This window comes from Oncorhynchus clarkii, chromosome 5, assembly GCF_045791955.1.
Source record: "Oncorhynchus clarkii lewisi isolate Uvic-CL-2024 chromosome 5, UVic_Ocla_1.0, whole genome shotgun sequence".
NCBI lineage: Eukaryota > Metazoa > Chordata > Actinopteri > Salmoniformes > Salmonidae > Oncorhynchus > Oncorhynchus clarkii.
In genome coordinates, this window is record NC_092151.1 from 55,044,716 (window position 1) to 55,058,360 (window position 13,645).

General features: G+C 43.8%; 1 protein-coding gene across 1 annotated transcript in view; it reads left to right on the forward strand.

The window, feature by feature from the left end:
- LOC139409019 (Fras1 related extracellular matrix 1b) overlaps positions 1-13,645 on the forward strand; it is a 60,609-nt gene that overhangs the window by 30,946 nt on the left and 16,018 nt on the right. The window contains exons 22-25 of the mRNA XM_071153658.1: positions 4,832-4,976; positions 6,907-7,048; positions 10,858-11,053; positions 12,118-12,382. Coding sequence (XP_071009759.1) covers positions 4,832-4,976; positions 6,907-7,048; positions 10,858-11,053; positions 12,118-12,382 — 748 coding nt within the window. The remainder of the gene's footprint in view (positions 1-4,831; positions 4,977-6,906; positions 7,049-10,857; positions 11,054-12,117; positions 12,383-13,645) is intronic.

Here is a 13,645-nt window from a genome sequence, read left to right on the forward strand (position 1 = left end):
TCAGTAACACACTAGGCCGCCAGGGACTCAAATCCTGCAGTGCCAGGCGTGTCCCCCTGCTTAAGCCAGTACATGTCCAGGCCCGTCTGAAGTTTGCTAGAGAGCATTTGGATGATCCAGAAGAAGTTAGGGAGAATGTCATATGGTCAGATGAAACCAAAATATAACTTTTTGGTGAAAACTCAACTCGTCGTGTTTGGAGGACAAAGAATGCTGAGTTGCATCCAAAGAACACCATACCTACTGTGAAGCATGGGGGTGGAAACATCATGCTTTGGGGCTGTTTTTCTGCAAAGGGACCAGGACGACTGATCCGTGTATAGGAAAGAATGAATGGGGCCACGTATCATGAGATTTTGAGTGAAAACCTTCCATCAGCAAGGGCATTGAAGATGAAACGTGGCTGGGTCTTTCAGCATGACAATGATCCCAACCACACCGCCCGGGCAACGAAGGAGTGGCTTCGTAAGAAGCATTTCAAGGTCCTGGAGTGGCCTAGCCAGTCTCCAGATCTCAACCCCATAGAAAATCTTTGGAGGGAGTTGAAAGTCCGTGTTGCCCAGCAACAGCCCCAAAACATCACTGCTCTAGAGGAGATCTGCATGGAGGAATGGGCCAAAATACCAGCAACAGTGTGTGAAAACCTTGTGAAGACTTACAGAAAACGTTTGACCTCTGTCATTGCCAACAAAGGGTATATAACAAAGTATTGAGATGAACTTTTGTTATTGACCAAATACTTATTTTCTACCATAATTTTCAAATAAATTCATTAAAAATCCTACAATGTGATTTTCGGGATTTTTTTTCCTCTTTTTGTCTGTCATAGTTGAAGTGTACCTATGATGAAAATTACAGGCCTCTCTCATCTTTTTAAGTGGGAGAACTTGCACAATTGGTGGCTGACTAAATACTTTTTTGCCCCACTGTATATGTCTGAAGCACCACTATAGTCCAAAATGTATTTGCCGTTAGGGGACCAAGAATGATTTAAACAGAATTTATTTGAATAATCGTGTACAGTTTATGGTCGAAATATTTCAATAAACTATACAGGAGCGTAAGGCTTACTGTAGGCCTGTCTTTTGTTTCATGCACCTGGAAGAATTGTTGTGCACTTTGTTAAGTGCATGTTATTGAACTATAGTAGGGCAGCAGTTGCCTTCATGTATCACTGTGTCTTCGTTCGGTTTATTGCCATATGTTTACTAGTGTCGTTTGTTAGTCTATGCCTTTCTGAGTTTGAGGTTGTTGGGTTGTTATTCGGGGGGGTACAGGCATTACATCCAACTACAAGGCCAGCCTGCCCCTTCCTCCCCCTCCGCTCCCCCAGCCTGGGCTGTGCCTTCCTTCCAGAGGGCTGTGCATTGTGTTGTCGTCGTTGTCGGGGGTCAGGCCCCTGCTGAACAGATGCTCGAGACAGAGGTCGCAGAGCGCCCGTGGTGCTGCTGCTGCCTCCGCTGCACACTGTCCTTCCAACTGCTCTCTCTCTCTCTCTCTCTCTGCTGCTGCCTGCACAATTACCTCACAGCCACTGTGCACTCTGTTCAGTCCCTGAGCACACACACATACATGCACACACACATGCACGTGCACATACACACACGCACATTCCTTGTAAGCAGCAGACCCATGGAAACATACAGGACCAGTCAAAATTTTGGACTGAAATTCATTCAAAGATTTTTCTTTTTTTAAACTATTTTCTACATTGTAGAATAATAGCAAAGACATCAAAACTCTGAAATAACACATGTTTAACACCAAAAAAACTGTTGAGTAAATCAAAATATACGTTATATTTTAGATTCTTCAAAGTAGCCACCCTTTACCTTGATAACAGCTTTGCACACTCTTGGCATTCTCTCAACCAGCTTCACCTGGAATGCTTTTCCAACAGTCTTGAAGGAGTTCCCACATATGCTGGGCACTTGTTGGCTGCTTTTCCTTCACTCTGCGGTCCAACTCATCCCAAACTATCTCAATTGGGTTGAGGTCGAGTGATTGTGGAGGCCAGGTAATCTGATGCATCACTCCCATAACTCTCCTTCTTGGGCAAATAGGCCTTACACAGCCTGGAGGTGTGTTTTGGATCATTGTCCTGTAGAAAAACAAATGATAGTCCCACTAAGCGCAACCAGATGGGATGGGGTATTGCTGCAGAATGCTGTGGTAGCCATGCAGTTTAAGTGTACCTTGAATTCTAAATAAATCACAGACAGTGTCACCAGCAAAGCACCCCCACACCATCACACTTCCTCCTCCATGCTTCACGGTGGGAGCCACACATGCGGAGATCATCCGTTCACCTACTCTGTGTCTAACAAAGACACCACTGTTGGAACCAAAAATCTCAAATTTGGACTAATCAGACCAAAGGACAGATTTCCACCGGTCTAATGTCTATTGCTCGTGTTTCTTGGCCCAAGCAATTCTCTTCTTCTTCTTATTGGTGTCCTTTAGTAGTGGTTTCTTGGCCGCAATTCAACCATGAAGGCCTGATTCACGGTCTCTTCTGGACAGTCACTGTTGAGATCTGTCTGTTACTTGAACTCTGAAGCATTTATTTGGGCTGCTATCTGAGGCTGGTACTCTAATGAACTTATCCTCTGCAACAGAGGTAACTCTGCATCTTTCTTTCCTGTGGCAGTCCACATGAGAGCCAGTTTCATCATCCTTAAGATGTTCCGTACTGACTGACCTTCATGTCTTAAAGTAATGATGGACTGTCATTTCTCTTTGCTTATTTAAGCTGTTCTTGCCATAATATGGACTTGGTCTTTCACCGAAAGGAGCTATCTTCTGTAAACCACCCCTAATGAGTCACAACACAACTGATTGGCTCAAACGCATTAAGAAGGGAAGAAATTCCACAAATGTACTTTCAACAAGGCACGCCTGTTAACCTGTTAATTGAAATGCATTCCAGTTGACTAACTCATGCTGGTTGAGAGAATACCAAGAGTGTGCAAAGCTGTCATCAAGGCAAAGGGTGGCTACTTTGAAGAATCTAAAATATAAGAGACACTTTGATTTAACACACTTTTGGTTACTACATGATTCCATATGTGTTATTTCATAGTGTTGATGTCTTCACTATTATTCTGCAATAGTACAAATAAAGAAGAACCCTTGAATGAGTAGGTGTGTCCAACCTTTTGACGTGTACTGTACATGTAAGCAAAGTACCAGTTCCAACTCATATACAGCTCCCTACAAGCAGTACCGACAAGCACCAGTCAACTGAGGAGCCCCAGCCCAGAGAGAGAAGGACAAACACTGTGGGCCACAGAGACAGACACATGCAGCTAGGGCCACAGAGCCCTTAACACCCTAGCCTCCCTAAACCTAGCACGCTCAGATGAGTCCTCATCCTGAACACACGTCAACAGCACCAGATCCCCTCCCTCCCCCTGCTGCCTGGCATGGAACAATGGGCCAGGCGAGCAGGAGAGACCTGTCAGAGCCATCCACCAGGGCACCGCAAACAAGGAAGTGGGCGTCTGCCAAAAAGCCACATTACTTCTGCCTATGCGGCCTTTATGGACTGCGACCTGTGCCAACGCACTGATTCAAAAAAAAGTCCTGATCTAAGGAGAAATGGAGGAAAAACAGGAAGAGGAGGACAGAGGAGGACCTATTCAAGGATGTAACCTGATTCCCAGTCACTCATTCGACTGGAGGACACAGGGAGATTAAACATACTCCCGTACCCGCCACATGTGCTGTACAGGTTGTGTGTGTTGACCCCTGAGTCCATACCCCCCCACCCTCACCGGGTCCCTTCTGTCCCAATCTGCCACCTCCCCCAACCCCAACTTCCCTTCTCTCCCTCCCACCATTCCTCTGCAGCAGAGGTAACTCTGGATCTTCCTTTCATGTGACGGTCCACATGAGAGATAGTTTCATCATAGCACTTGATGGTTTTTGTGACTGCACTTGAAGAAACTTTCAAAGTTCTTAAGATGTTCCGTATTGACTGACCTTCATGTCTTAAAGTAATGATGGACTGTCATATCTCTTTGCTTATTTAAGCTGTTCTTGCCTTAATATGGTCTTGGTCTTTCACCAAATAGGGCTATCTTCTGTATAACACCCCTAACTTGTCACAACTGAACTGATTGCTCAAACACATTAAGAATGAAAGAAATTCCACACCTGTTTATTGAAATGCATTCCAGGTGACTGGAAGGTGACCTCATGAAGCTGGTTGAGAGAATGCCAAGAGTGTATAAAGCTGTCAAAGGCAAAGGGTGGCTACTTGAAGAGTCGCAAATATAAAATATATTTTAATTTGTTTGACACTTTTTTGGTTACTACATGATTCCATGTGTTATTTTATAGTTTTGATGTCTTCATTACTATTCTACAATGTAGAAAATAATAAAGATAAATAAGAACCCTTGAATGAGTAGGTGTGTCCAAACTTTTGATTGGTTCTGTAGGTGAGCAAGGCTTTAGCTCAATCTGTTTGGCTTCTTCAAAGACCGCAGCAATAGTGAAAATTGCCGTGTGTTTGTGCGATGAGCCCAATTTGATACTGTTGAAAAAACTAGTGGAATATGTGATGCGCTGAGAGCACTCCTTTTTCGCAACAACATATTACAGTTCTTGGAAAAGCCAGTGTCTCATTTCGACCACATTTAAGTTTTTAGTAGTAATGCTTCAATGTCTCTACCCTAAAAACACACATTTACACACGTTGCTACTCTATTTACACCGTGACCGAACATCCCAGCCCAAAACCCAACCAAACTGTCCTCCCGTTCACCCTCTCCCACCGTTCTCCCATCCTCTCCCTGACTCTTCCCCTCTTGGCCCCTATCTGCAGGAATGAGGATCATGTACATGCACGATGACACGGAAACCCTGAAGGACTTGTTCACTGTGCAACTGACAGATGGCCGCCACACAATCCAGGGGACCGCTCACCTCCGTGTCCTACCAGTCAACGATGAAAAGCCCCGGCTGCTAAAGTAAGGATAAGAAGAACGCCCTGGGAGGAACACTCAGAGCCAAGAAGGGGATCAGGGAGGGTTGGGTGAGAAAGGGAAGGGAGGTGGAGGAAGGGGTGGAACGAATGGTGGGAGAGAGAGAAGGGAAGTTGGGGATGGGGGAGGTGGAGGATTGGGACAGAAGGGGGGTGGTGAGGGTGGGGGTTATGGACTCAGGGGTCAACACACACAACCTGTACAGCACATGTGGCGGGTGCGGGAGTATGTTTAATCTCCCTGTGTCCTCCAGTAGAATGAGTGACTGGGAATCAGGTTACATCCTTGAATAGGTCCTCCTCTGTCCTCCTCTGTCCTCCTCCTCCTGTTTTTCCTCTATTTCTCCTTAGATCAGGACTTTTTTTGAATCAGTGCGTTGGCACAGGTCGCAGTCCATAAAGGCCGCATAGGCAGAAGTAATGTGGCTTTTTGGCAGACGCCCACTTCCTTGTTTGCGGTGCCCTGGTGGATGGCTCTGACAGGTCTCTCCTGCTCGCCTGGCCCATTGTTCCATGCCAGGCAGCAGGGGGAGGGAGGGGATCTGGTGTTGTTGACGTGTGTTCAGGATGAGGACTCATCTGAGCGTGCTAGGTTTAGGGAGGCTAGGGTGTTAAGGGCTCTGTGGCCCTAGCTGCATGTGTCTGTCTCTGTGGCCCACAGTGTTTGTCCTTCTCTCTCTGGGCTGGGGCTCCTCAGTTGACTGGTGCTTGTCGGTACTGCTTGTAGGGAGCTGTATATGAGTTGGAACTGGTACTTTGCTTACATGTACAGTACACGTCAAAAGGTTGGACACACCTACTCATTCAAGGGTTCTTCTTTATTTGTACTATTGCAGAATAATAGTGAAGACATCAACACTATGAAATAACACATATGGAATCATGTAGTAACCAAAAGTGTGTTAAATCAAAGTGTATCTTATATTTGAGATTCTTCAAAGTAGCCACCCTTTGCCTTGATGACAGCTTTGCACACTTGGTATTCTTTCAACCAGCTTCATGAGTTAGTCAACTGGAATGTATTTCAATTAACAGGTTAACAGGCGTGCCTTGTTAAAAGTTCATTTGCGGAATTTCTTTCCTTCTTAATGCATTTCAGCCAATCAGTTGTGTTGTGACAAGTTAGGGGTGGTATACAGAAGATAGCCCTATTTGGTAAAAGACCAAGTCTATGTTATGGCAAGAACAGCTTAAATAAGCAAAGAGAAATGACAGTCCATCATTACTTTAAGACATGAAGGTCAGTCAATGCGGAACATTTCAAGAACTTTGAAAGTTTCTTCAAGTGCAGTCGCAAAAACCATCAAGCGTTATGATGAAACTATCTCTCATGAGGACCACTACATGAAAGGAAGACCCTGAGTTACCTCTGCTGCAGAGGAAAAGTTCATTAGAGTTACCAACCTCAGAAATTGCAGCCCAAATAAATGCTTCACAGAGTTCAAGTAACAGACACATTTCAACATTACTAAAGGACACCAATAATAAGAAGAGACCTGATTGGGCCAAGAAACACAAGCAATGGACATTAGACCGTTGGAAATCTGTCCTTTGGTCTGATTTGAGATTTGGGGTTCCAACCGCTGTGTCTTTGTGAGACGCAGAGTAGGTGAACGGATGATCTCCGCATGTGTCTACTGTAGATGTCTTCACTGTTATTCTACAGTGTAAAAGAATAAAGAAAAACCTGTGAATGAGTAGGTGTACCCAAACGTTTGACTGATGCTGTATACCTTCCCCTCCTTTGGTCCCCAATGTCTCTGTGGCCCTCAGTGTCTTTGCTGGGGATTGAACTCTCTAATAATGTCTCTCTCTCGCTTTTCTCCTCTCTTTCTCTTTCTCTGTCTCTGAATGGCCCCTAGTATGTTTCTTTGTGCCTCTGTGGTTCTGACCATATGGTGCATCTTCTCTGTCAGAAATGCAGGAGTGGAGGTGGACTGGATGGACAGGAGGGTGATCTCCAGTGTGGTGTTGGAGGCAGAAGACCTGGACACTCCCACCAGTAAGCTCTACTACATCCTCACTGCTGGGCCCAGGTTTGGCAAGCTGCAGGTCAAGGTTAGTGCAAAGCAAAGCCCCTCTTCAAATGATACGCAGAAGGGATTTATATCAAAATACGTATAACGCTATATATACTCTAATTTGGTTCTTCCACTAAAAGTTTTGAGCTTAAGCCGCGACCGTTTGTGGTAGATGGTGGCATTCTGTCATTGCACCACACTGCCACAAGGGGGAGTTAGAACGCTGATCTATCGGTAGTCTAAACTGTGGCAAGAAATGTTCTTTCTGTTCGTAAAATAGACAGCTGTGCCATATAAATTGCAAAATAGCTGGGAAGAGATTTTCGATGTACCGATTCCATGGCACATGGTTTATGAATTGACACGCAATTTTCCGTTCCTCTGGAAAGCCCTAATATTAAAAACAATCAAATGCATTCTCTCCGTCGCTCACACACATTTTAAACATTTGGATAACAAAGCATTTAAAGGCTGACATTGGTTGATTTTAATACTTCTGACAGACAAAATTCTAACTCCACCCATAACGTTTGGACTTTTAAACATACCCAGAAGACATGGATTATTATAACCCACTGCAGGCCTAAAACCTATGGGGGCAAACAATGTTTCCATGATGGGCTATTAGCAGGACAATAGACTCTTCAACCTTTACAAGAGGATAGCTCTGCTAGGTGTGAAATAAATCCCCCCCAATTTACAATGTACTCTAAAGTTTTTCATTTCTAGCTACAAACATAATGCATCTACAAAATGTTATGTAAAGCATTTACTGTACAGTATTTCTTCATCAACATCTTTATGCTTCTGTTAATAAAATAATGATAAAAATACTCTCTCAAAATGCAGATGTTTATTTCAACGATCAGCAGGACAATAGACTCTAGCTGAGTTTAGGGACTTTAAATATATTAATGGGTCCATAACGAATTACCAAGGGTATAAATATCACTGAAGCATGGGACTGGTCTTGATAAATCATTCAGATTTTTATTTGGAAATGTTAGGATTATTTTGCTCTTCACTATCACAATATTAAAAAACGTTCAAATGCATTCATGAATTAAATCGATTTAGCCCGACATGTTGCGGTTCATCTGATGCAATGAATATGAATTCGGAGGGCAGAAATGATTACATATTAAAGCATTAGACCTCTCACTAAAGACATCAGTCATACAAAATGTATACTTAAATTCAAACTCGTTCTCGAGCAAAGTAGTATGAATGTCCCACCCTGTGTTCAATAATGGCTTTTTTTTCCCCTTTAATCAGATTACAACCGCTCACTTTCGGTTATTTGAAAACAAAATCATCTTCAAAATAAAATTATTTTTAAACAAGCCATAGAAAGTTGGTTAAAATGTCATTTTAATTCACCAGAAAAGACAGAACAAATAATACAACAAATATTGTGGTTAAACTCAAATATATACTAATTGATAAAAAGCCTTCATCCCCCCCCCCCACCACCCCACCCCCCAAAAAATATGGAAATGGAATACAAAGTAAAAATGTGCAGCATACAGTATAGACCAGCAGTTCATTTATTTAAGCATTATCTTTAGCATTATTAGGCCTACTTTACAGTATTGTAGTCTACTATACAGTGCCTTGCGAAAGTATTCGGCCCCCTTGAACTTTGCGACCTTTTGCCACATTTCAGGCTTCAAACATAAAGATATAAAACTGTATTTTTTTTTGAAGAATCAACAACAAGTGGGACACAATCATGAAGTGGAACGACATTTATTGGATATTTCAAACTTTTTTAACAAATCAAAAACTGAAAAATTGGGCGTGCAAAATTATTCAGCCCCTTTACTTTCAGTGCAGCAAACTCTCCAGAAGTTCAGTGAGGATCTCTGAATGATCCAATGTTGACCTAAATGACTAATGATGATAAATACAATCCACCTGTGTGTAATCAAGTCTCCGTATAAATGCACCTGCACTGTGATAGTCTCAGAGGTGCGTCAAAAGCGCAGAGAGCATCATGAAGAACAAGGAACACACCAGGCAGGTCTGAGATACTGTTGTGAAGAAGTTTAAAGCCGGATTTGGATACAAAAAGATTTCCCAAGCTTTAAACATCCCAAGGAGCACTGTGCAAGCGATAATATTGAAATGGAAGGAGTATCAGACCACTGCAAATCTACCAAGACTTGGCCGTCCCTCTAAACTTTCAGCTCATACAAGGAGAAGACTGATCAGAGATGCAGCCAAGAGGCCCATGATCACTCTGGATGAACTGCAGAGATCTACAGCTGAGGTGGGAGACTCTGTCCATAGGACAACAATCAGTCGTATATTGCACAAATCTGGCCTTTATGGAAGAGTGGCAAGAAGAAAGGCATTTCTTAAAGATATCCATAAAAAGTGTCGTTTAAAGTTTGCCACAAGCCACCTGGGAGACACACCAAACATGTGGAAGAAGGTGCTCTGGTCAGATGAAACCAAATTTGAACTTTTTGGCAACAATGCAAAACGTTATGTTTGGCGTAAAAGCAACACAGCTGAACACACCATCCCCACTGTCAAACATGGTGGTGGCAGCATCATGGTTTGGGCCTGCTTTTCTTCAGCAGGGACAGGGAAGATGGTTAAAATTGATGGGAAGATGGATGGAGCCAAATACAGGACCATTCTGGAAGAAAACCTGATGGAGTCTGCAAAAGACCTGAGACTGGGATGGAGATTTGTCTTCCAACAAGACAATGATCCAAAACATAAAGCAAAATCTACAATGGAATGGTTCAAAAATAAACATATCCAGGTGTTAGAATGGCCAAGTCAAAGTCCAGACCTGAATCCAATCGAGAATCTGTGGAAAGAACTGAAAACTGCTGTTCACAAATGCTCTCCATCCAACCTCACTGAGCTCGAGCTGTTTTGCAAGGAGGAATGGGAAAAAATTTCAGTCTCTCGATGTGCAAAACTGATAGAGACATACCCCAAGCGACTTACAGCTGTAATCGCAGCAAAAGGTGGCGCTACAAAGTATTAACTTAAGGGGGCTGAATAATTTTGCACGCCCAATTTTTCAGTTTTTGATTTGTTAAAAAAGTTTGAAATATCCAATAAATGTCGTTCCACTTCATGATTGTGTCCCACTTGTTGTTGATTCTTCACAAAAAAATACAGTTTTATATCTTTATGTTTGAAGCCTGAAATGTGGCAAAAGGTCGCAAAGTTCAAGGGGGCCGAATACTTTCGCAAGGCACTGTATTTCAGCACCATTTCGCACTGCTCTGAGACAAGCATGGGGACTGGTCAATGAGATTTTTATTTTCTCTGAATCTCCGTTTGGGTATTGGTTAGCCTACAATTAGGGTGTGGAAATGTTAGGATTTTTTTTTTTTTCACTCGCAGTCACTTAGTAGCCTAGTCCCGGCCGGTCACGTTGTACAGCGCCATATTTTACTAATGGAAACCTTGACTGTTTTGGTTTTGTTTTTCTCTCACCATAATATTAATCAAATGAATTAAGCAAAAATTCTTAAAATCAATCCCATATACTATGTTCTTAAAAAATATATTTTAAATTCTCTAGTACAGCCAATATTAAAAACAGTCAAATGCTTCTCAAATATTCTCTCTGGGGGTCAAACTAGCACAAACTAGCATTATTGGCCACAATGGCTGACACTTAAATAATGTGCCATAGAATTCTGTGGCAGCCCGCAAGCTGTGCTGCAGTATGACGTGACTTGTACGACGTAACTTTTAAAGGAAGAACCACTATAGCATCCGCAGATACATCTGATGTTACCCTCCTAACCTACATCTAACCAGGTGTAAAATTAAAATTTGAATGTGTTTGTGTATCCTCTTCCCTTTGTGCAGACAGAAGCTGGCTGGACAGACATTGGAGCGGGTCAAAACTTCACCCAGGAGGATGTGGAGTTTAACCGCTTGTGGTATGCCCACACTACTGGCACCGGGTTCAAAGGTCATGACAGCATCCGTTTCACCCTCAGTGACCTAGACAACGAGTCCCCTCCTCAGAGCTTCTTCATCTCAGTACGCACCATCCAGAAGGGTGAGGACAGGACAGCCTAATGGGCACAGTTTCAATGTTATGATGAGTTCTTGCTTAAATACTTTAAGACAAACAAGCACACAAGTTTTTTTTCAGGAAATTTGTCTTTGACATTTTGAGGTGGACCATCTCTTCCTCTCTGGAGGAGCCTCATCTTATCAGCAATAATGTAACTACTTTATTAATCACATAACACATAGTCGCGTATTGTCTACAGATCTAGCATTACGTAGCACTTGGCTGGCAAAGAAAAAGGTAAAGAAATAGGTCAATTCAGTCACTGAACTTTTCCTAGACAGGGTACAGCACTCAGCTACAGCACTACCCAACAGTATACCACAACAGTACACCTTGTTAACCCACCAAGACACAACAACCTGGGTGGAGCAAGGCACGGCAGCCATTTTGTGCCTCAACGCACCACACATGCATCAGCAACGTCCCAAAACAAACTTTCTCCAGCCGCTGCATCTTGGCCATGTATAATTGAATAGGTGGCTTTCCCTATAGCCAGGCCATCTTTTCCAGTTGGGTGAGCATGACATGCGAGGCGGAGAGAAGCGAAGAGAGTTGAGGAGAGGGAGTGCAATCAGGGGTGCGCTTGGCCCTCTTGGCTCGGTGCCCTCTGATCCTGGAGGAGCGAAGGTGAGAAAAGCCCACACACTCGGCACCGCAGGAAGAGCCACCTCGGAACGTGAATAATTGAAGGATGTAGGGAGTGAACAGACGTAGAGTTTTGGTTGCCTCTGCGGTTCTCTTGTTGTTGTGTCGTCGTCATCATTGCTTGCTCAAGTCACTGCCAGGCTATTATTGAAAACATACCATTCGTACAGGTTTTTGGTGCAGTTCATATTGTGCCGGCCTATCGAAGCAAGTGCAACTAAGATAAGCTGACAGTCCCTGATAACGGGCTCTAAAATGCTTTATTTGATGTTTATAATACACTTTTTTTATCGATTTTTAAACTCAAAGAGTAAATAAATGAAGCCTTGATACATGTAACAGTATAATAGATGCAAAAAACTGCTATTGCTTGATCTAAATAACTATTCTCCTGTGTCCAGGTGACATAGTGCTGGTCACCAGGCCGGTCACCCTGATGGAGGGAGAGCGGCTCATCCTGACCACAGACATCCTACTGGCTACGGACGGGGCTGCCAGACCGGGGGAGATGCTCTACACCGTGTCCGTCCCGCCCAAACACGGACACGTCCACGCCGTCCAGCGTCCTGGAATGCCGTTCCTCAGCTTCTCCCAGCTGGACGTGGCGGCCCAGCGTGTGTGTTACACCCATGACAACAGTCACACGGATGAGCAGGACTCCTTCAGGTCAGACTAACACGTTGTGGTGTTTTGTTTCATTTTTGTATTTTTTGTTGTTGGACATACAAGATACAAACATTTCTTGAAATAGTGTATTGTCCATTTTCTTCAGACTGACACCTTAGTGGAATATTGGATGATTGAATTTAAACCTTTCCTGTTCATTCAGATTTAATTGGATGTGTGTCTGGCTCAAATTTCAGGCACGATTATGTTAATAACAATAAAATAATAATATCTCCTTTTGACTTAAAAAATATAGCATAAAATGTCTGTTGATTTTAACTGAATAAGAAAGATTTTTAGTGCCTGCCCAAAATGTATCACACAAATTCGGACGGAGTATTTGAGCATCAAAAGAAGCTCAGCAAAAAAAATGAAAAGTGTGAAGAGATGAGAGCTCTGCTACAGTATGTTTATGTGCCTCTTCCAGCCAATTTGGCAGGAGGCTTGGGTGGAGAGAGAGATGGCGGGCGTATGGCTGACCTGTCCTCTCCTCTGTCTGCTCTCCTCTCCGTCCCTGGTGTGTCTGAGGACGCTGGTTTGTCACCCAGAAGCCTGGCACACACAAACACACACTCATAGAGAGAGAGCCTGGCTGTGTTTCACCTCAGGGTCAGCTGGGAGCCAGGAGCCTTTCTGCAGCCAAGCCAGCCGAGGTTGAGAGGAGATGAGAGGGGGGAGCGCTTTAGTGGGGGCACACACACTGCCAATGCTCTCTGCCAAAGAGGGAGGTGATAGCCGTCCAGCATGGGGCAGCAGTACTGGTATTTCTTAACTGACACATTGAACCCAATAGAGCAATCAGCCATGTTATCTACCCGCTTCTCAGCACTCAAATACAAACTAACCACATCCTTAGATCCAAAGCATCCATCTATTTAACTGTGACTATTTCTACTGGGTTCTACTTGGTTCTGGTCAAACCTATGTGTATGAGCGCACGCTGTATTGGTGTGTGATACAGAATGTTCCATTTGGAGGGGGACTGGTGGCAGTGTGTGATGGCAGCGGTTGGCGCCTCAGATGGGGCCACACCTGAGCACACACCTGTGCGTCAGAGCAGGGGCCTGGCCCAGGCCCCAGGCAGAAGGTGTTTTCTATGCCCCCCTCTTCTGGTCACCGTGACAGCGGATGATGAATGGGCATTATTAGGAGAATGATAATGCCGGCTGGCATCGGTTGCCATGGCGGCCAGAAAAGGAGTGTACAGAGTACAGACAGGCATCTCTGGGAACAATTACCTAGCAAATATGGGACGGTGGAGAT